Source organism: Eucyclogobius newberryi, unplaced genomic scaffold (genome assembly GCF_026437365.1).
Source record: "Eucyclogobius newberryi isolate DKJ021-1_F unplaced genomic scaffold, fEucNew1.0.hap1 SCAF_7, whole genome shotgun sequence".
Classification (NCBI taxonomy): domain Eukaryota; kingdom Metazoa; phylum Chordata; class Actinopteri; order Gobiiformes; family Gobiidae; genus Eucyclogobius; species Eucyclogobius newberryi.
In genome coordinates this window covers 23,645,735-23,670,544 of record NW_027316389.1, presented here as the reverse complement: position 1 = coordinate 23,670,544, position 24,810 = coordinate 23,645,735, and the positions used below count along the sequence as shown (strand labels likewise).

Here is a 24,810-nt window from a genome sequence, read left to right as displayed (position 1 = left end):
TGTCTTCCTTTCCTTGTTTACAGTGTTTTAATTACTGTTGGGTCACCAGCCCCAACAGGAGACCACCAGACTATTACCAAAGGGTCAGTCATTAGAGCAGCTTCTTTTTCAGTTGTCACAGATTCTCTGCATTATAGACATCTAGACAGCAATTAAAGCGTGTGAAACCAGACTAGTTATGCTTTCTATTGCAGATGAGAGCCCCAACTATGTTACACATGTTCATTCTTTGATCTTTCTGTAGACTATGACATCTATGACATTTTGTTCCTCAAATAAGCAACATACTTCAAAGTCTCCAGGTCCCACACTTATGGAAAATAAACGTATCTGGCTTAGATAACAACTCTTGGGCTATGCAAGATTAGAAAGCAGAAAGCATTTCAATTCTGTTGGTGTGGGAGAAAGGGGTTAAAAGACTCAAGAGTAATTCATGGGATGTGAAGTGTCCCTGAAAATTGCCATTCCATATATTCCTGACCACATGATGACCTTAAACCGCAAGTCAGTCATCTGGAGGGGTTTAATGCCATTCAGTGAGGAAGAATTAAATTGGATTTTTTTTGTGTAAACAGCACACAAGTTTATAATGAATACAGCAAAATTATTATCTTCAATCCATTGTACGAAATGCAGAAGCTTTTATAAATAGTTCTTGTGGATGTGGTTGCGGAGATGTTGCAATTCCAAAGTCAAAGAATTATCACATTTTCATTCAATTCAGTTGTTCAAAAATATTTGCCAGAAAAACGCGAAGGCTGCCGATTGGTGGCAATGAAGGGCAAACATTAAAAAGATAAACACAGTAAATGCTTGTCAGTGCTCATTTTGTTGCAGCCCTCAAAGGTATGACGTCAGTTTCAATGCAATAAATTCAGTCCATTCCCATGACATTGAGAGCTTAAGCAGTCAAATAAACCCCAACAACTGAAGGAACAGTGGTGCGGCAGTACGAGTCTACAGGGACCCATTATTAGAGGTCTCTTGGGCTCAAACTCATTATTATCAGTCATGTCTCCATCTTGTACCATGCTGGATTTGAACCACTCAGTGCAACAACTAAGGCATTTTCAGTCAACACTAGTTGATCTGTGTTGTTGAGTGTATAACATGCTTAACTTTTTGTTTCCAAATGAAAATAAATGCATCTAAAATCTAATATTAGTGCAAAACTGCTGTACCATTTTAACCACTGTGAATGAAAATCATAAAAGCTTGATCTTGACTGCGGTGCCTTTTAAATCCATTTTATTGACTGAAGCGCTTCATTAAATATGGATAACAATCTCAACCATCGCTGTTAAACTGTTGTGTTTCTGAAACTGCTCCTGATTCAGCCTCGCCATTATAAAATTAACTAAAACTTCAAGTACACAATATACTAAAGGCGAGATCATGCATTTAATTAGTGCACCTGAAATAAAGGGCTGATTCTCACCTTACTGTGTGTGCAGAGCCGTCACACACCTCCACTCATACCAGCGAGTGCACAGAACATGTAATTAAATGACATATGTGAGGATTATAGCGCCCCGGCATCTCCATGGGAACGACAATCACAGGTTGCCTCACAAAAGCAGATGCCTGAGAGCACACAATTAACATGGTGCAAAGGACATTTCTATCAAAGCCACACCACAGAAGGCTGACATCATCACATCTTCAGACACCAAGATAAATGTGAACTTCTGGAATCAAATCTCAATCAAACCTTAATCTCTGCATCCTTTTTATCCCGCCAACTAAATAAATGTCCTCTTTCACAACATCTTTAAATCCTCTCATTGTTTCGCTTCAGCTACTTCCACCTGCAACATATACACATTCTCTCCAACACATCTCAATAAAGGACACATGTAGAACACACTTTTAGAACATTTTCATCATGTTATTACAGTATTCTCTAATCATTATCTTCCTATGAGTTTTGTTTTGAGTGATTCATGCATGTTTGAGTCATTGTAATCCTGCATTTGAGGTTTCAGCTGAGAAAATTGGTCTCAGAGGCCGGAACTCGGACGTCGTAGTGATGTTCCAAGATGTTCGGAAAAAGATTAGTTTATGTACAGTTCTGGTTGACTCAAAACAAGCAATAAAACCAGAAAAAGTGCTCAAATGTGTCGAGGCAATTAAGTTCTTTTATCAACCCAGACGTGCATCGTTTGAGAGTTAGCAAAACAGAGCATAAACAGCTCATTTGTAAGTGCAGAGATTCAAAGGCAGCTCAGGAGCAGGTTTACAGAGAGCAGGTGGACAGTACAGAGCAACTAAAAGGAAAATAACACAAGGACTATGATCATTTAAACTGCCGGATATAAAACGTTATCAAAATGCCGGCCGCAGCCATGTTGGATTGTGTAACTCGGATAAACTTGGAGTTTTATCATTCAAAAACATTTCAAAAAGCCATTCAGCAAAAGTAATAATAAATTGGCTGGTTACTGCGGTTAAATGCCTCTGAAAGTTGATTAAAGTTTCTAACAAATATGGTTTAAAATGTAAACTCATAATCTACATAATGTGAGAGTTAAATTACAGAAAGTTACAAGACAGACCCGTAATGAAATGAATACTAAATTCGAGCAAATGGTGTACTTTCTACCAGAAAAGTTACACAGTTAAAAGCTCAAGTTCCTACAGGATTGAGTTCAGTACAAAATTACATAATACCAAGGATTTGGACACAGTGTCTTACCCAAAGTGACAAGGAGAGCAGGCAATGCAGAGGCTAATTTTAACAAAGGGCTGTATTACTTGAGTACTTTGTGTCGGTTTTAGTGGTCTCATCAGTCATTCACTGAATCATTTATGTCTCTGCATTGGTAATGGTGCATCTCTAGTTGCTGATAGCGCTTTGTGTCAGTTAAATAGATAGCTTCACAACACCTGTACATGCTGACTGTTACCTGGAACACTGGGTCACCGCACAGTCCAGTCAGCACTGCGACTTGGGAGTGGTAGCAGCTGCCACAGATGCGTGCGCTAAAAACGTTATACAATATACTCAAAATAGTTAACTGGGCTTACTGATGCTCTTAAATTACATGTGTTGGCGTGGCAGAATTGTGTTTCACTTACTATAATAGACAGAAAAAACGCCTGTCTTGCTAGCCAGTCTTTCAAATCAGCCGAAGCAGCCTTACGACCTGCCTTCATTCAATTACCTTTGTCAGTCTCTTCTGAGGCCACATGGCCCCTGCTCTTTTCATGTCTCTTCTCTGGCTGCAATCAGAACTGGCCCTAAACCCTAAATACAGCTGCACAGCCTAATTGGATTCAACAATCAGTCAGCTCAGCACTCTCTAAAGGAAGTCAACAATTATAATTAAAATGGGTAAGGCTGTGTCTGATTACTGCAATTGCCTGTGCTGTGTTTGCTTTCATTTTGGTGCTTAATAGGTCAAATATAAATGAAATTATTGTTTTGCTCTGGTGGTGACATCAAAGTGGTCAGTGCACAAAGTTGGATTTAATTAGCCAGGCTGACTTCAACACCGCTCGCAATAAGTTAAGTCATTGGCTCATTTCAATCAATGGCAAGGTCAGACACAAGCGTGCAGCCTTGTTTATACTTTTAAATCTCAAGGACAGGATGGTCAATTAATCAAACAGCCACACATTGAGCCCATAGGTACACAGCACAGCCAACTACATGCACCGAATCAGTAATAAAGACATGAATGGATGAGAGGAGTTGATACGGAAAGTATTTAAATAAAATTGAGGAGCATGATTTGGCCTCAATATTACAGCAGCTGTTTAAGTTTGAATTCAGTATTTACTTTAGACCTGAACATGTGTTTCATCTACTCCCATTGACTCTAAATGGTCCTTTTATTTACACAAACCAACTTGAGGGCAGTGTTGGGAGGTGAGATCTGTAGGTGACCTGCAGATGAGCTTTGCCATGGTGATAGGAACATCAGCAGGAAAAGGCCAGACTCCATAGCTGACCATCCCCCTTTTTGGAGGTCCACATACTGTACCTTTTTATCTTTCTACGGCCATGTTTCGGCCATAAGCAGCTACTTTTTGGTTTGAATGTGGCTTGAACATGAATTGTTTTAGATTTTAAACTGGTTTAATTGGACTCAAAAGAGCCATGAAAACTCACGCTGCAACAAATAAAATTGAGTGAAATGTCCATGAAAATTGTTTCGGTCATGTAATGACCGAAACAATTCAGAACTCTCACAGGATGAATCTAATGTACAAGTACAATAATGATAATGTTGTTCTGCTTGTTCTAATAAGTGTTTCATGAATTGTCTTGTGAACATTTTAACCTGTGTAATTATACAGACCGTGTTAATGTTCAAACAACGCCTGGATGTTTGGGATAATATGATCTGTGGCCGTACCTGCCAATGCCTGATCTCATCAGCTCTCAGATGCTGAGCAGGACAGGGCCTGGTCAGTACTTGGATGGGAGACTGTTGGACCACCAGGTGCCACATTGGGGCGCTAGAGGAAATGCTGTTGTGTCCTTAGGGAAGATGCTTCACCCACATTGCCTTGAAAGTGGAAAAGTGCTGTGTAAATTAACAATAATAATGGTCCAATTATGAACTTTTCAGTCCAGATTTGGGCACAAAGATGACCAGTGCCATGCAGTAATTTGGTCTCCAACGTCTTCTAATATTCTATTCTTCTCTGCACACTTTCATCTAACATGGGTATTTCTTGTACCATTTGAATTCACAAATCCTCCTCACACTCTGTGCATCTGTGATCAAGCTGAAAAACCCGGTGTGTGAGGTCTAGGATTTCATTAGATCTGACATGGACACAACACAGGAGACCAGTCAGAACCAAATGAACTTCAGTTGAAGCTAATTTCTTAATAAGATAAATATACACTGACAGGATTGAAGAAAAGAAGACCCCAAAGCACATGCTAAATTGCAATCCAGAATCGTCATCTGTTTAAGAATGTTTAGCTGCCAAACTTTGTATTGCTTCGCCAAATGCAGATTTGTAAAAAACCTAAGCAGACTTCACACCCTTTTGTTTTAGTATTAATTATTAAGTATTAGTTTCAATTATTTATTTTTTCTTGGCTGAAATGTTTATTCAGTCTGTAAGGTTTGCCCATTTCCTTCAAAATAACATTTCCAAAGCCCTAGAAGCCATGAATGAAACCATGAACTGGTAGAAAGAAGAAGCCTTGAGGTTCAGAGCCAGCACTCACAGAAGCAGACAGCATGGACAGATCAGATCAGTCAGGTTTCCTTTGTCCAATGGATTACTGATGAAACCCACTTCCTCTGAAGCAGATCAGCCCGAAGTGAACACTACACAGATGGAGGCTTTTATTGATTCTGGACTAAATCTCCCTTTGATTAGATGTTGTATAAATCAACATCAGGCTCCTGGTTGGCCTATTACACTGTACGGACTGACAGAATCTCAAGCACAACAAGAAATGTAAGAATAGTGTACTCCACAAAAATAGTATTTAGGTAGAGGTTAACACATGAGAGCGATAAACAATATTTTGAGGGAGCAATATATTGTGATGCCTTTTGTTTGACACTTTTATGCAGTTAGATTTGAGCTGTAGAAGGACAATTTATCAACATGTCTATTGACTTTATAAGATAAGATATTCCTTTATTGTCCCACATGGGGAAATTTCATTGGTGCAACGCAGGTAGATACAGAGGTAGATACAGAAGAACAGATCACTTATAGGAAGTCTGAAAAACACTTTCAGTAGAAGATCTCCTATAAATAAATAAAAACTCCCATAGACAAATAAATAAATAAATACCATTGCATGTGATCCCGACGGTAATTGCACATGAATATGTGTCACGACAGCACATAGATTGCACATGAATTTTACAGTAATTGCACATGAATTCCAACAGCAATTGCACATACGACAGAATTGCACATCAGTATTAGGTTAGGTCAGTTTATTCTCCCCCGCCCACTTTTTCTTCTTTTTCCACAGATCGGCACTTTTGTTGCAATGGCACTTTTGGTCCAGCGGGAAAGTCCCGCCGCTAAAATCCATAAAGTAGATTGATTTATGTAAAATGTTGAATGTTCACGTGACCATGCACCGATTTCCTTGCCTGACCCGCCAGCCCCGCCCACATTCTGTTCGAATGCGTAAGGGTCTGGAATCGGAGTCAGAGCCAATGAAATCGTCGGTAATCTATTTACCTATCCAATCCCAGTCGGAGGTTTTAACGCGTCACACTGAGATCCGGAAGTAGCTCTTCACCCCCGTTCTAAAACATTCATTCGTGACCGAGTGTTTACTTCTGCTCTCGCTTCGGTTTGAACAATCAGAAAAGTGCGCTCTACTTGCCATGATGAACGTGCATTAGATGCGGTTATACGAAGGGCGTCATCGCGATTCAGGAGGCATTTTCTGCATTCGGGGACGGATAACGCGGAACACGCCTTGTTGACATGGGCTACGTAAGCGTGTTGCGTTTTTACATCACTTCTAGGTTTGTGTGATTGGTTCTGTCTCTGCTCTAAACTCCGCCCTAGAAATTGAAACGCAGCGGTCGAGCCCCAGACCCACACACAGTTTTGTTAAGTAGTTTGCCAAAACGTGTTGGGAATGGCTGGTCAGGCAACCGATTTCCTTGGCGACCCAAAAAGTTATTTTCTCTTAATTTCTCCTTATGTTAACTAATACAACTGGAAAAAGGATTGCGTCATATGACCGAACCCAGCCGGGCTTCAGGAATAAGGTGAATACAGGCTTCATCATAGACTAACCACTTATCATTGTGTTATTTGCTCAGCTTATGTTTTATTTACTAAAAATGGCACAGGATGGCTGTGCATCCTGCATTAGTTGCTTTGCGAGGAACAAAAGTTCAGCTCTGCTTTGACAGTCTAAGCATCATTAACAAGCAGAATAAATATATATGAGTTAAATTCACATGGAAAACCAATTATACAACATCTGCGAGGATTTTTGCTCACCCAGCATCGCCATAAGTACGATTAAAATGGCATAACCCTAAAGCTCAGGTAAAACAGAGTAATACATTCAAGTGTATACAGAAAAGCAGAATGTTGTCAACTATCACAGACCAACTAACCAAAACATTCTTAAGTCTCAAGTTGCACAGGTTTGCTTTCAATAATTGTTTTGCTTATTTTCTTTGCATTGCACATTGCTCAGAGATCGCTTTGAAGATATAAAAAAGTATCTTTCCCAATACTTTCTTTCTGTAGCCTGACTTCACTTACACAGAACGTTAATAGTTCTTCTAACACAAACACTTTCACTATTTCATCGAGGCCAGAAAAAAATCATTCCATTTGGATTCTGAGAAAACACTACAGCCAAATGCTGCACCAAGCTGTTGATTGGGAAGCATCAGTGTTAACACTTCCAAAATGCTCAAAAAATTCTGAAAATGCTAATTCTGTAAATAAATAAATAAATAACAGGTCTGCTTGTACATAACCAGCACCTGTATTTAAAGGAGACATACCATGCTTACTATAAAAAAAAGGCCGTGGCTGGAGAGCCGCGGCGCGGTCAAATGGCCGCGCAGTTTCAGGGACCGCGGCATTTACCATAACCATAACCATAACCCTAACCTTAACCCTAACCCTAACCCTAACCTTAACCTTAACCTTAACCCTAACCTTAACCCTAACCCTAACCCTAACCTTAACCCTAACCTTAACCTTAACCTTAACCTTAATCCTAACCTTAACCCGGCGCGGTCTAAAACGGCGCTAAAACGCGGTCAAATAGCGGCGCAGTTTCAGGAGCCGCGGCGCGCGGCCGGCATAAAAATAACATGGTTTTTCGGCCGCGCGCCGCGGCTCTGCAGACACTCCCATAAAAAAATTACATTATTGTAAACTGAAATATTGATTGGCCTAGCAACAGAAACAGGTCCATCGACTTCCTGTTCAAAACTGATAAGCCCCGCCTCTTCATAGTGTCAGTTCAGTGTAACAAAGAACAGATTGTCTTTACATGTTTTGATTTTTGAAAAGTTTGTGACATTTTGGAAACCTACATGTATCACTCAGAGTCTTCATTTTTCAAATACTTACTAGGAATTTGGGCGGAGATAGGGGGTAGGTGAAAACAGGAATTTTCTGAGCACCCAAGCCTCAAATGCAGGACAATACAGGATTAATCACACATACAGGACTCAATTAAAATACAACTTTGAGTAAACCGTATAATACCGTATATTCATGAGCAATTACTGTCGTACTCACACGCAATAATGTCCCATTCATGTGCATATAACTGATGTAAATAGAGTGTTTATTTTACCATTATTATTAGTATTATTTTGTCTTACGCTAGCTGTTTTTATTTTATTTCATCTTTATTTTTCCCCTCCATTCCTTTTATGAAATGAGAGGTTATGTCTATAGGAGTTTTAGTTTATAAGAGTTTTGTTTATAAGAGTTCTTCTATTAAGAGTATTTTTTAAACTTCCTATAAGTTATCTGTCCTTTTCCTCTGTATCTACCTGCGTTGCAATGAAAATTACAATTAAATTTCCCCATGTGTGGACAATAAAGGAATATCTTATCTTATCTTATCTTAATGATGGGGAAACACTGTTGTAATAAGGTGAAAAGCCCATTAAAGTTGAGTTAGCGTAATATGTTCTCTTTAACACACCTCACTCACCCTATAATATCTTTATAGAAGAGTACTTGTTCTGCACGATTAATATTCAATTTCCAAAAAGGAATTTCCACTCAATCTGGTATTTTTTTTACAACACACAACAACAATATTGAATGAACTATAGGCAATAATGTGCTATGCTATTTGTTGACTTTACTGTTCAAACTGCAGATTCAGTGGTATATAAATAGAGCTATCTAATTTAAGAATGTCTTAAGAAGAAATGGTAACATGGATACACTTTTCACAGAGCTTTCCAGGTAAAATTTGTGTTATCTGACAGTAGGGAATGGCAGAGGGGCAGTGATGAGAGCAAACCTATGGGTCCTGGGGCAGTCATTATGAGCCCATCACACCAAAGACCTAAACAGAGCATCAGAAATTACCTGCACTGGTCCAACACTGGCATCCATCACACCTACACACATAATAACCTGCAATTAGCCTCTCTACTCAATAGAAGAACTCAATGGCCCATTCACTAGAAACAGCAGTGTTTTCTGTCTAATACAAAGAGAAACATGCATATTCTCAGTCTAGTTTTGGACAAAAACTAATAATGATGTATTGTAAGTGTTATGAAACGAGATTATGGAAAGTATCATAAAAGTAACAAGATGTATAAATGTTAGAAATGCCACACATAAAAAGGTTCACAAACTGTCAAGGTTTTCATTTTCAAAATAGCAGTAAAAAATGGTTTGTTGTGAAATAAACATTATTTTGTTTTATTTTTTCACTTTAGATCAAAATAATGAAAAGGATTGACTCAAAGATGCAATTGGATAACATCGTTGTAGCGGGTTAAGTATTTCCTTCATCCAATCCTGTCACTATGAAGTAGGTCGCAACAAGAAGGGCATCCGACATAAAACTAGGACTGGGCGATCGCAACTTTTAATTTATCACATGTAGAGGTGGAAAAGCTATCGAAAAAAGAATCATATCACAGTTCTTGGAAATATGTTGAACTCCAAAAAATCAGAGTCGTCTAAGTCCATTCATGTTTTGTGCAATACTTGAACCTCAACCAAGACTATTACAAACACTTTTTAGCATAATCAAGAGAAAATTACTGACTTACGATATGTTTATTTGACCAAAAATGTGTTTAATCACCATTGTGCCCTGCAATATGCAATAAAAGCTTTCCAAATGTGTTGTGCTATTAATGTCATAATGACCATAAACGAATAAAGAGGAAGCCGAAAGATAGTAACTCGAGACCCCAGGAAGAATAGTTATTGCTGCGGTAATAACTAATGTGGATCCTAAATGAATGAAATGAACGGAAAGAGCATTTGCCCCTGCACTTAACAAATATCTGAAATGTCATTGTTTAGTCTGATGACACCTCCACTAAAACAACCCCTTTTCCTTATTACTCTGAAAATGATTGTACGCCTGTGCTACATTTCTCTATGGACACATTCCCGTAAAGATCTTTGCTCTGACCTTCTGAGCTAATAGAATTATATATAAAAAAAGATGAGGCTGAGAAAGCCTATAATCATGATCAATTTATCCTGTGAAAGTGTTCTCAGGACTCTAGGCATCTCATTAGACCCTGACTGTACAGTAGGAAAGCCACTCTCTTGGGAGCCATCGTCAACTACAGTTCAATACGCTGCAGTGGGCAACTCCAACCCATCAATAGGATGCAATAGGCAAGGTGAAAGGCCAGAGGGGGGAAAGATGCTCACAGGAAGTCTGGGAATTACAGGCAAGAGTGAATGAAAGAATGGCTGCCAAAATCTGGGGTGAAGCGATTGTGCTGTCCATGAAGTAGAAGCTCCTCCAAGTTATAGATTTAGAATATAAGCAGGAGATGAGATGGGGCAAATGACACATTATGTGTTCAAACAACAGCTGGAACATGAGACAAAATGGCACAAATAATCATCATTAACATCATTGGGCTCGTTTGAGAATAGCACCAGAGGCTTAAAGATTTCAAAACCCAAATATTCAATAATGTTATGTCGCCTGGCAACAGTACCTCAAAAAGCAATCACTGGTGCAATAAAAAACAACCTATTTCCTTCAGCATTTAATCAGTCCCACATCTCGAGACCACCAGTGGTTTGTGTTTGCAGCTTTAGTTGCCTATGAACATAAAGAGACCTCCCCAAGATCAAACCAGTGTTAACACCACAAGTCAAGAGAGGAGGGTGAGTTTAAGCCACGATCGCGTTCAAAACTAATATGTAAAAATAATGAATAATAATAATTTAGCATGTTGCAGGTGAACAGGTTAAATGTACAAGTGTGTCCCAGATAACATGGACAGAATTAGCAGACTTACTAAAACAGTAAACCTCTGCAATTACAGAGGTCATGTTCATTTTACAATCATGGAATAACTTGGATGAGCTTCTAGTGTTTCTTCAGCTATTATGATATTTGTACGTGGCTTTGGCTAATTAAAGGATATCTTCCAAAGGTTGACTCATACTTCAGATTTTTTATAGTACATTTAGTACATTTTGTTTTTCTCTTTGATTTTGACCTAAAACTTTCAAATAAAATTCTCTTTTGTTCCTAGCGGGAGTCATCATTCAACCAGCCCTCCTGAATAAGACCTTTAATTATAATGTATTAGAGTGTGCCTGAATCTATGTATAATTGATCAAAGGTGCGCCTCAGAGTACTGTTTTGGCACCATTGTGAGTTTTTTATTAGGTACTCCCGGCTGACCTGCTTTCAAGTGCAAGATGAACTGAATGGGTTTGAAATGGATGGATGGATGAATGATTGAATAATTGGTGTAGATGAAATAACTCCAGTGGCTCACCTCTCCGTTTGCAAAGAGGCTTGTTTGTGTGTGCGCTGTGTGTGAAAGTCTGATACAAAAGCAAGTGGGTCACGGCTCCTCGGGGGAACTAATCTGGATGCTCCAACATCCTCCTCATCATACATGTTTCATAATGGATTGTAACATGTATAAAAAAAGGCACATACAGCGCACATGTAAATATACAGACATGGGGGGAGTCTGTAGGAATGACAGTAGAATAGTGAGAATTGTAATTTTTTTATGTTCTGTATTTACTTAAATCAAGTGTCGGTTGCAAGTGCGCTGTCACTGAAATATTTACTAATTCATGCATTTAAAGATATTTTTGTAGTATAGGGTTGCATTATTTAGAAAAAATATCTAATTGCAATTTTTAAGAAGCGATTAGTTTTGCGATTTGTTTCAATATTTCAAAGTTTACATTTTAAACAAGAATCATATGCATTTCAAAACATATCTGTAGAGGTTGAAACTAAATATATACTGTAAATATATTTTTAAAAAATTCAACATAATGAGACATTCTATTTTTTAAGATATTTTGTTGTTTGCAAAAGATTCAATGATGGCAGATTTTGTGAAAATGCAGCAATTTGTTAAAACAGCGTTTAAAATATTATTCTTATTTTCCGTGAGCATAATATCTCCGTGAGCAAATTGTGGGCATTCTAATTGCCATTAATCTTGATGTAGAATGTTAGCATAGTGGTGGGAAACAAGTTAAAACGTTTCCAATAATTGTAACTACGGTAATATAAAATAGGACTTTATTAGTTTAATTATTTTTTGTTTTGCTTTGTTTCACTTTAACTTTAATGCACCATCTGTCAATTATAACCACAATAAACCGTTTGGTGACCACAGTGAGACTCTTTGACTTTACATATTGGATTTGGGCTGCTCAAATTATGTTTTAATAATTGAATTTTATAAATGGATTCTGTTCAAGTTCACATTTTAAACACATCCAGGAGAATTGACTAAAAGACTAAAATAGGTCTATATGAACTGACAAACAAAACAAACAACAAAAAAATAATGTATTTCAGAACAGGTTTACACCGATTTAAACTGTGCTGAAACAGACCGGATATTTAATTGTTTTTGTAGGAAACTCCGATACATTTAAATTATGTTTCGATTAGATTGCGATTAATCTTGCAGGCCTATATCGGAAAAAACAACATAGACCAAAAAGGTCGGTTTGGTCAAAGATGATTAATATTTCTAGTTAGAACCACTGAAAGCCAAGGCATCCTATAAGGCATTATGATCTCAGCTCCTTCATAATTGCTTGAGCTCACCCCTTCCACAGTGAGCTAATGGCTGATGGAGAACTGGGTGGGGCTGCTCTCTCTCCCTCACACACACACACACACACACACAGACACCCACCCACACACACACACACACACACACACACACACACACACACACACTGGACAAGAGTCCCACAGGCTTTGTGCAACTCAACTGTGCTAAAACGTGCAAGCAACAAGTTCACAGTCACTTCTCATCACATATGAACTGATTATTTTCACCAAAACTCATTGTGGAACAGGTGTCTTGATGCAGGCGGTGTAATGGAGCATAACACATTGTTATTTTTATAGTTAATTTTACATTGCTTTGTTGAATGGTACCTATATATTTCAATTATCAATGTGTATGATTTTTTTTTTTTTTTTATCATCGGCCAGTAGTGGAAAGCACGCACAAAAGTAACTTGGAGTTATTTTGTTTCATAAGAATCACATACTAAATTAATTAACGTGTATCTACTTCTAAAACTGTAATAATGTGGTTTGACCAGCTAGTTTGACATGCAGTTTGCGTTTCCATTTTTGGCACGTAAAGTGAATGCTATATTTAAAATAAAAAACTAGGTTTCAGTTAATCTTAGAAAGGGAACCACTTTCAAAAATAAAGGTAGAGTTTCTGTGGGATTAAACCTTAATGAAGCTCTCAAAATACACCCATTTAATTTATTCATAAGCAAAATCTGTTGATTAATTTAGATTCCATGAAGCCTACAAGTCGACACGATAAAAGCTTAGTGGTCATTAGAAATGGTAAGTGTTGGATCCACAATCAACATATCAGTCATAACCCCTATAGACAACATCTCAAGCATAGAGTGTAATTCAATTAAAATACTACAGAGGAATGTTGACGTGGCAAGCTTAATATAGACTTAATATTTACTATATATATATAGTATATATATATATATATATATATATATATATATATATATATATATATATATATATATATATATAATACTTAATTAAGACTTAGATTTATTGCTGTGGAGCAGTGCCATGAGTTTTCAGGAAAGCATATGCCACGATGCCATGTGCTGTCCTCGCCCATCAGCCTTATGCTTGTCACCAACAATGAATTGCATAACACGAAATGTGAGTATTTCACAAGGTACCAATTCCACGTATTAACTTATACGCACAATTTCCTTGACTCCAATTCCTCTGGACCACAGGAATGAGCGCATCAATGCAACCTTATTACTATCAGAGGTGGTCAGTAACCAAGTAAATTTATAATTTGCAAGTACACAACATTTGAAAGACAAATATAATACTTTCAACTCCAAGAACAAAATACGTTCATGGAGGAGTTTTTAATGTCTTTTGTCTCATTTACAGGCTTCAATGAAGCTCACTACTTAATTTGTGCAGATATCACAGACTCACACACACATGTTGTGGCCGTGATGTCACTGATCTGTTTGTTGTAATGTAGCTTTATTTCATTTTGAATGCCGTTAACAATATTGAAAGTTATAACATGCTTTGAGTTGGCATATTTTCACATTTGTTTTGGAAATAGGAAATATAAAAAATATCGGCTGATATTCTTTCAACCTATACCCAATATTTCACATCATGTATAGTTTAATATGGTGGACTGAACAGGATATGATAAAAAATACAATTTGCATCTTTTTTTGAAACAGCAAAATGATTTGTAAAAAAGAACTTTGGATACTTAAGTCGATTCTACAGCAAATGCTTAAGTACTTTAACTTAAGTAATCATTTCACTGAGTATTGGAGTATTGTTTGACCAAGTGTCTTTTTCAGGAAAAGCAGTACTTTGCCCACCTCTGATGGTCAGAGGTGGTCAGAGCAGACCCCCCACACAAGCCTTACCCGAGTCCGTGTAGCGGGGTCTGGCCAGGTCCCGGAAGTAGTAGATGAAGTCCAGGCAGTGGTCGTCCTGGACCTCTCCCCGGGAGCACAGCTCGGACAGCAGCTCCAGCGCCTTTCGACAAATCTCATCCTCTCGTTCTCCAGGCATTGCCCTCCAGCATCCTCTTAGTGCTCGGGTGATTCTCCACAACCACACGCGCTCGCACCCACCGGACACGCGCCTGAAGCGGGGCTGAAGAAGCGTCTACTCCCTGGAGAGCGCCGAGGTCCCCCGAGGCGCGCGCCTGCTCCGCACGCGCACAACAACACCACAAAGAGCAAAAGTGCGACAATCAAGTTTGTTGTTTTCGGTTCCAATTAAAAGTCGGCTGTGCTAGCAACAATTTCATAAGTTTTTGCAGCCGGTTATTTCCAGCGAAATTACGCATCCGAACGAGAGCGCACTTTCCCCCTTTCTCTCTTTTCTGAGATTGCCCCGGTTTTCTCAGCTCCTTTTCTTAGCCGCTGCTTTCACGTCATGGTGGGAGTCGAATCAGCAGCGAGCCTCCGGGCTTCCACATAGCGCTCACAATGGTCCCGGAATGAATCCTCGCCTTTCACTCCGCTCAATTATCCCTGAGAGCGTGAGGATGCGGAGAGACAGACAGGAAGTTCAGCCTCCAACACCACTCCCCTCGCATCAGCACCACGATCAGCGCACAGCATCTACGGAGAGACCGTAACTGAGAGATCTAATGTGGAAACTACATCTCTATATGGAATACATATGGCTCAAAAGTGCATTTGTATAAGAATGATTTACTGAAGTGTATCTAAACTTCCAAATCTCAAATTTGAGTAAAGGCCTCTGATAGTGGACTGTTATATAGATCCTGCCTAATACCTGATATAGCAGTAATATAGTACACAATACACAATATAGTCTACATAGTCCTTAACGACTTAAAGTGCACGCAGGTTCTCATGTTTTTCTAATTATTTAGTGTTTGTTTGGTGTGATATAGTAAATAGGATTCTGCATAGTTCCTGTGGTAACTATGCAGAATCAGAATAACAAAATGTTTGTTGCCATTGACAATGAACAGAATTCACAACTTGTTTTGATGATTTATTGCAACCTAAAACAATGAACAATGTTAAAACAACCTATAGAAGTCAAAAAGAAAGAAACTAAAATCTGCACAATTTGTGAAGATAACATTAAATACAAGTTTTAAATGACAAGAAGTGAAGTTATTTTCTGATCTGAATGCTTTATTAGACAGGACACTTGCTTTGTGGGTTAGAGAGATTTGGCTAATGGTTGAGGGCTGGAACTATACCCACAATGCCACAATCATTTAACAAATTATGGTGTTATCAGTTATTATTGTCAAATCCTCACTAGTGTGTAATTTGTTTGGATTTTGGCCATTATTTACATTATGGTTGCTAGGTAACAGTAATTTAACAGCAGTTGTGTGCGGTGATTCTTATGGATGGGCAAGTAGACCTGGGGTGTTAAAAAAGCATGCAAAGTCAGGCTTCGACTTGGTTCGCTGCTCCTCTGCACATGCTCAGATAGGGCAGAACCTGCAAACATCCTTGATTCCCACACAGGTTTATTGAGCGTGGTTTGAGCATAGATCTATGGGTTTGAGGCTGTGTGGTCCTCAGAGCATGTACAGACCTCTAAAACAAGCTGCTCTCCGCTCTGGTTGTAAAAGCTCATGTTAGCGAGCGGAGCATGAACGGGCCTCTGAACATGGCCACAGACTGAGCCGCTGTGGTAAAAACAGAACCATGCTTCCCGTTCAGCCGAGCTTCAGCAGCAGAAGTGAGGGGAAAACTGGCTTATTTGGATATATTTATTTACTTATATATAAGTGATATATTGTTGTGACATACAGTCATTTTATATTTTATTGGCCAATCACTGATTGCCTTGATTGCCCTGACTGCACGCCACTGTTTTACCTCGACGACACATGTCCAACCAGGAAGTACAATTATATATGTCACCAAAATTGTCAAACTGGGGAAAATAAGCATGTTTAGTAAAATCCTGAATATAAGCATGTTCATAACACTTTAGTGTAGCCTAACTCAATCATATGCACTTTATAGTCTATATCCTACTTTTGACTTGATTTCTGCTTGTCTCTCTTCTTTCTTCTTCTGCCATCCAGTGAAATGTTGTGCAGACTCACCCATCCCGATCCCTCCTTGAATCAAACCCATGAGTAATAAAGATGAGGCCGCGCTTGTGGGCAACAGATGTTTTAACAGGAAGAGGGTGCAGAGGGTGCAGAGGGTGCAGAGGGTGCAGAGGGTGCAGCGGACACCTGGGAGGGCCCACATGCAGGAGTCTGACCTTTTACTGATGCGAGTAATGAAGGGAGAAATGGCTCAGAAATGTCACCCTATAGTGAAGCTGCTAATAAAGGCTGCTGCAGCAGTCTCACTGTGCTCCATGAGTCGAACCTTTAAATGTTCAGCACACAGCTACAAGACACACAAGTAACCCAAGTTCTGTCGCCCACTACATTCTAGAGGATTTATTCAAACTTTCTGAACCGTCAGATTTTATTTTCAAGATATGCATCTCACAGTATGATATTCATTGCGATTGCAGAATTACAAACGCAAGACTTAAAACATAAATGTACTGAAAAATACAGTGAAAATAAGCAAAGGAGCTGTTGTTAGGTTTAAAACGAACAAACAATGCCATTGATCAAAGGAGCCTGAACTGTGTCAGCTCACAATATTATGGTGAGACAATATCACAATATTTCGGTTATAATCCCTATTCATGTAATTTCAAACTAAAGGATAATGTTTATGAAATAGTGCACAGTGTACAGTGTTAAAACAAGTTGTTACATCAGAAACAAAACACTGACTTGCAGACTATTTTTGCCCGTCACATTTTTCAATTCTTCCATGGTTTAAAATATAGAATTTCGGCACCAAAACAGAGAGATGCTTGAAGCACTGGAGAACACAGAGCTTTCCTGGAAGCGTATTCAAGGAACAGTCTAATTCTCTCTGCTCGTGTGGGCCACTTTCAAGACTCAAAGACATATTGAAGACATTTTCAATCCTATTTCATTCTGCAAAGACTCAAACAGATAGGAATGCATCAGGGTGATTTATTTATGATCATGACAAGCTTGTGTATAAATAAATACATAAATAACTAGAAAATCTGCAATGGCTAAAGCCATTGCTGGAGTGTCTGCGTCTCTCCCTCTCCCCCCATCTCCCCCCTCTCTCTCCCTCTCCCCCTCTCTCTCTCGCTTGACTGGCTCCGTCACAAAATTCTAAAGAATAAAGCTTAAAGAATAAAATCTAAAGAATTCCGCAGACACTCATTGCCCAAATTCATTTAAATGGGGAAAACTAATACTTTTGAAAATTCGACAATTCTGCAAAAAGTACAAGTTGTTCAAATGTCAAAAGTAATAGCACACATACTACTGCGAAAGCGATCGTAATGAGGTAAAACATGTTGAAATTGGTTGAAGCATTAATGAGTTGAATCTGGCTAAATGGAGTACTAATACTTTTGCAAATTCTTGCAAATTCTGTAAAAAGTACAAGTTTTTCAAATGTCAAAAGTAATAGCACACGTACAACAGTGAACCCTCGTTTATCGCGGGGGTTACGTTCCAAAACGAACCCGCAATAGGCGAAATCCGCAAAGTAGAAACCTTTATTTTTTTACAGTTATTATACAATGAAATACTCCATAAAACATTGAAGCTCACACGTGCGCTCTCACCGGCGTGTCCCGCAGCTCACACGTGCGCTCTCACCAGCCTCTCACGCAGCTCACACGTGCGCTCTCACCGGCGTGTCCCGCAGCTCACACGTGCGCTCTCACCAGCCTCTCACGCAGCACACACGTGCGCTCTCACCAGCCTCTCACGCAGCACACACGTGCGCTCTCACCGGCGTGTCCCGCAGCACACACGTGCGCTCTCACCAGCCTCTCACGCAGCACACACGTGCGCTCTCACCAGCCTCTCACGCAGCACACACGTGCGCTCTCACCGGCGTGTCCCGCAGCACACACGTGCGCTCTCACCAGCCTCTCACGCAGCACACACGTGCGCTCTCACCAGCCTCTCACGCAGCACACACGTGCGCTCTCACCGGCGTGTCCCGCAGCTCACACGTGCGCTCTCACCAGCCTCTCACGCAGCACACACGTGCGCTCTCACCAGCCTCTCACGCAGCACACACGTGCGCTCTCACCGGCGTGTCCCGCAGCTCACACGCGCGCTCTCACCAGCCTCTCACGCAGCACACACGTGCGCTCTCACCGGCGTGTCCCGCAGCTCACACGCGCGCTCTCACCGGCCTCGCAAACTTCAATTTGGCAAGCGGTTTTACGTACATGTACATATTAATCCATAAAATTATTGACACACAGGTAGAGAAGACGCGGAGAGACTGTTTAGCCAATCAGAATGCAGAACACAATGCATGATGAAAATCCGCGAAGCAGCGAGACCGCAAAAAGTGAACCGCGTTATAGCGAGGGATCACTGTATTGTGAAAGCGATCGTAATGAGGTATAACATGTTGAAATCGGTTGAAGCGTTAAGGAGTTGAAACTGGCTAAATGGAAAATCATGAAAAATATAATAATAAAAAAATACGTGAAATACAAGAACATATAGTGCCTGCGTGACATCAAGCAGACACTCAATGAGAAAAGTGTACAAGAGTTATTATAATATTTAATAATATTTTATAAGAAAAGACTAAACTAATTCATCTGGAGACTGAAGAAGTTGAGATGTCTTGGTTGATAAGGCCTATATCTTATCGCTTACCCTGGGTTAATCTATAGCAATGTTTTTGTTGTTATACTGACAAGTAGAAGTAGAAAGAAGTCAGAAAAATGAGTTAATCACACTTAAACTAATCTAGCAAATTTCTGTTTGTTGTTATTATGTGTCACAGTCAGCTCGGTTTGCGGTGTATGTTGTGGCTGAATGTCCATATGTGCCATAAACTCCAACCCTTATAGGAAATAAGCACAGGAATAAATAAGTAAACAAATATGTGGTGGGTACATTACATTTTCAAAGAATTTATAGTTTGAAAAATAGCCTCAATCAAACACATATTTCACCCTGGAAGGCTACCACCATGAAACTACACATAAATAACATGAAATACCAAAGAAATATTCCACTGGTGTAATGCATAACCCCAGGCCAAAAAGATGGAGGGACCTTGCTACTGGATCATTTGGAGCTTTTTGCATTTTATGATATGACTGATTGATGTAAGTCAGATCAAGGTCAGGGGTCATTTGGTAACCATGGCAGCAACTGATAATTAACAAGAGCCAAGGCTGTTCAGAGATATGAGGTGAGAAATCTGAATGTTTGGGGAAATAACCCATTGACAATATTCAGACAATATAGTGGCAATCCATCAGAATGTGCTAAAAGGTTTCTGTAAATGTTGTTGAGGTTCAAGTATTGTACAATGCTTCTTATTTTATGACATGTATATTCTGAATGTCTGTGCATGTATATACATTGATGATTGTTGTTGTTGTTGTTGTTGATGATGATGATGATGATGATGATGATGATGATGATGATGATGATGATGATGATGATGATGATGAGAGAATCAAACTCTGACTAACAATGAAATAAATACAAAAACTGGGCTGTAATGACCAGATGTCCTGACAAGTTTTGTCCAGGACAGGCTCAAATCCTGCTTCATCCTGAAAACCTATTGTTCTCCAGCCCAAGAGTTTTGTCTGGGACACTGTGTGAGTATTTGGGAACACCTTTGATCTGGATGAATTTGACTTAGTTTGAGTTCAGTGTACATATGAGCGGTGCACCTGCTCTGTCAGTGTGTGTGTGTGTGTGTGTGTGTGTGTGTGTGTGTGTGCGCGTGCGTGCGTGTGTGTGTGTTTTGGAAGTCTCTGAGTTGAATTTGGATTTGTGTTACCACGGCTAAGTGCCAGGCCAGCTGCCTCAGAGAGACACAAGGCATCTGTTGAGCTTCTTAAATGTCTCTCACAGAGTTACAGATCAACTCCAGCTAAAAGACAAACACCACTGACATTATCTCTAGAGAGTTTCTTGAAGCTACAGTAAGTCCCAGAAAGTCATCATCTGAGGTGAAATACTCCCTACAACAGAAGTATAGACAAGCTTGAATTGAATGGACAATACTATGACAATGTCCTGAGGGTTCATGTCTCCGGATGGTAAATAAAGAACTCCAGCCTCAGACCTACTTCCATTCATTATTTACACAGTACAGTTTTTCTTTACTTAACATTTGATTGATTGATTGATTGATTGATTGATTGATTTGTCAGCATTCTAAGTTTGGTTTCACAATAAACTGTGATCATAATGACTCCCTGTTCAAAAGTGACCAGACGTACGTAGCACTTGTGGCATAACCACGTCTTTATGGGTTTTCAGTGCTCCACCATCCTCCATTAGCCCCTGTGACAGCCTTTCAGAGCTACAGTACCTGTCAGAGCTCTAAAGCAAACACATTGTGGAGATGGTGGCAAGTGGCAACATTAGATAGTTATGCATAAAAGCCACAACATGTCAAGCTGCTAGGTCTTCATCAGGGGGACCATAGTCGTGGATGTGTACCATGTGTTCCGACACAGAGGGGACAGTAGGAAGTAGACCTACAACACACCATCAGGCAATGTGTTTAAATACTGCACACAAAGGCCAAAGGGGTGGGTGATATTGACAATATTAACTTTTCTAGTGGAGGGTCTATCACCTGCTTGTCTCCATGGAGATGTGTAAACGTGTCCATCTTGTATCGTTCGATTACATGTGGTTTTATTGCTGATAGAAATATCTTGAAAATCACCCGTTCTCACTGTCAGCAGGCTCACCGCTCCACAGATCTGACCTGTGACTTGGACTATTGGGTCACCTGCTTGACTCTATGGAGATATATACATTACAATGCCATACGGTGGTATATTCCATCTCCATGGAAATAAGCAGGTGCCAGACCTTCCACTAGAAAAGTTACATAGTGTGTCCTTTAAACATGCCTTTAAATAGTTTTGTTAAGGTTTAAGGGCTGCACAAAAAGTGAACTGTAACATTTTAAGTGTCAAATTAACAACTATAATCGTATTTGAAACATTGCACTGCAAGTTTTCTTTTTGATCAGCCTTTTTCAATTTTCTCTTTTTCATTATAAACAAAAAAAACACAGTATCACAAATATACTGTAATTCCACATATCTCCAAAACAACAATTGCAAATTGTTAATTTTTTCTGTATGTCTCCCACCTCTATGAGCATTTATAATTAGCTTTCCGGCACTCTGCAGCTATTTGCTATATTATTAATAGATTAATAATTAACAGATTAATATATATATATATGCTATATTATCAGATTCAGAAGATTTAGAAGTTATAAGACACTTTTCTGCTTTACAGAGCTTTAGTATCTTAGCAATAAGTCATTATAAAAGCAGAAAGTGTCCCTCAAAGGTAGGAAAAACTAACAACTTAATAGGTCAACACAGAATATAAACACCACTGCAGTGAATCTTCAGTTCAACCATTTAATGTCACAGCAGCCTAATATTTATTTTTGTCAATACTTCTTGAGACTGGCTTTTGTTCATTACAGGATTTCAATTGCTCAAAGAGTACAAAGAATACCTTCTTGAGATTGTCACGCCCCCAGAGAGTGCGATGGTTCTTTAATTGGTTGGTGATAATTAAAGAATGGTACTAGGTGCCTTTAAAGCTTGTGATCGCGGTGCACGGCCTTTGTTTTCTTTTCTGTTGTTGTCCACTGCACATCACCGTAAAATGTACTGCAAAAGATGAGATTCTCTGATTGTGATCTGACAGTCACAATTTGGCCCACTTTCTAGAAGCATTTTCTAGCAACATATTTTGAGGCAAAATGTGATTTGATATTTAATATATAAACTTTATTTAGAACCTTGGTGTAGTGGGTTTGCCTCTTGGCCTAAACTGTTTGGTGAATGACTCTTCCTTCTCTCTTCCCTTTTCTGCTTAGAAAAATACAAATAAATACAATTTTTGCTTTTCTAGGTAAAGATCATCTTCATCTGTCGTAGTGGTAGTGATGATTCAACATAGTAAAGAAGTCTTTTTGCTGCTTTCATTTGTATGTAATATTTCCTATACATTTTGAACACTTCCGCTGGGAGTGAAGACCAAAAGACAACATTGTTTTGGCCAAAGGAAGCAAGGACATCTGCCGAGGTCCAACAGGAGGCAGTAGATGGCAGCTCAATCTACTGACAAACAAGTGAATCTTTGTAGACCTTGGCCTCTGAATGCAGGATGTGGGTCTGAGAGCCTGAGAAACACATCAGGTCTGCATTCACTTTCACAAGAGATCTCTTCAAAATCCCCATCATTCACTATGGGGACATTTACAAGAGTTAACCAAACAGTTGTCTGCCATTTTTTATCAAATTAAAAATAAATGTTCTACTTAAAGTGAAAGGTCAGACACACGTATTGATGTTTTTCTTAATAACAGACATAAATATATAACTGGGAATGAAACAGCATGGCTTATGACCAAAGTTTTGAGCCAAACCGTATCGACCTAAGACTTAAGATCTAGATAACAAAAGGTTTTGTTTTTGTTTTTTTTACCAGATTGTTAAAGAAAATCATATGAAAATAATTTAACTTGGCTTGGAGAAACAGGATTTGTATAGGTATTTACAAATAATAATCATCACATCAATCATAAATTATAATAAGAAATAACAATAACACTCTGACTGAAATCTTTATTAAAGCATATTCATCTAAACTTTCAAGGAGAATAATATCTTTGCATAAATGACTTGGACAGCCAATCTTCTAAATATATTAGATTAAATAGGAAAAGGAAGGTAATTTTGTTTTGACAGATCAGGAGTGGGAAGGTGTTATTCTAGGGAATTCTGTTGGAAGAATGTGACACATTTTTTCACAACACCATGTCAAAGTGCACATTATTCACAGGGAGGGGCTGAATGCACCACCATCCCACTCAATTTTGTATAAATGTATTTGGGCCTCAAAACCCCCGCCATGGACATAATGGACGGATATCTTTGGAGCATATTTCTGGCAGCTGGGAAGACGGCCATCACAAAAAAGGGGATGACAAACTGCTCCGATTCTGCAGATAATGGACTGGACAAACATCATAACCGACTTATGCACTATGGAAAAAATAACCGCTGGACTCAATTTGAAAATGAACAAATTCAATAAACAATGGACAAAATGGGATTCTTATTTTTCACTCATAATATGCTTTAACCCCTCGTTCATTTGGATGACACCACCGTTCTTTATCGTTCTTTCTTTGCATATGTTTGTTTGTTTGTTTGTTTATTATGTTTTTTTCGTACTGTTTCGTGTTTAAAGCAGTAGCAACAGCCAATCAACAGGTCACAAAGGAGCTCAATGTTTATCCACTTATCCTGAGTTCTTTCTGGTACCTGTGTGTGTGTGTTTTGTTTTTTGGCATATGTGTTTATTCTTGTTGGTTTATGTTCGAAAAATAAAATGACAAAACCCTGCAACAACCCCTCATGGGAACAAGCGGTAGAAAATGAATGCATGGATAAAAATGGAGCTGCAGCATATCATACGAATACTGTCCGACACGAGGCATAAGAAATTAGAACTGGTTTGTTTGGACAGTCAAAAACGAATGACAACAAACATGATGCAAGAATAAATGTGTTTTCTGAGTGTATAAAACGTTGCTGAAAAAAAAGCCAAAGGCAATTTGATATCGTGCAGTTGTTCTGATTGTGATTCGACAGGAGAAATTCAGAAAGTGAAAACATCAGTTATCAAGGGGATTCAGAACTAAGTGTTTGGATGCTCGGAGGGTAGAGAACTTTCTAACCAGGATTCATCAAACTAGCATGAATGAAGCTAACTTCAACTCCAAGCATGTTTTTGATAAGGGAAAAAAGTTAGAACATGGTAAAAAAGCTCAAAAAAGTCAATTTTGCATTATATGTGGCCTTTCACTATCACACGCAAGTTATCAAAGCTGTTTCAATAAGAATCTGCATTTTGAGAGACCTTTGTAAAAGTAGATGTTTAATTATTTGACAAACTGTTGCTAAATGTTTCAAGTTGATGCAGGTAAAGTTAGACACACCCCTTTATTGAT

The 24,810-nt window shown here is 39.0% G+C and overlaps 1 protein-coding gene across 1 annotated transcript in view; it reads right to left on the bottom strand.

Annotated features, from left to right (window-relative positions):
• The window catches only part of syt9b (synaptotagmin IXb), a 38,027-nt gene extending 22,794 nt beyond the window's left edge, over positions 1–15,233 (bottom strand). Inside the window, exon 1 of the mRNA XM_072434424.1 lies at positions 14,614–15,233. Within this exon, the coding sequence (XP_072290525.1) occupies positions 14,614–14,761 (148 nt within the window). The 5' untranslated portion in view covers positions 14,762–15,233. The remainder of the gene's footprint in view (positions 1–14,613) is intronic.
• Between the last annotated feature and the right edge of the window lie 9,577 nt (positions 15,234–24,810).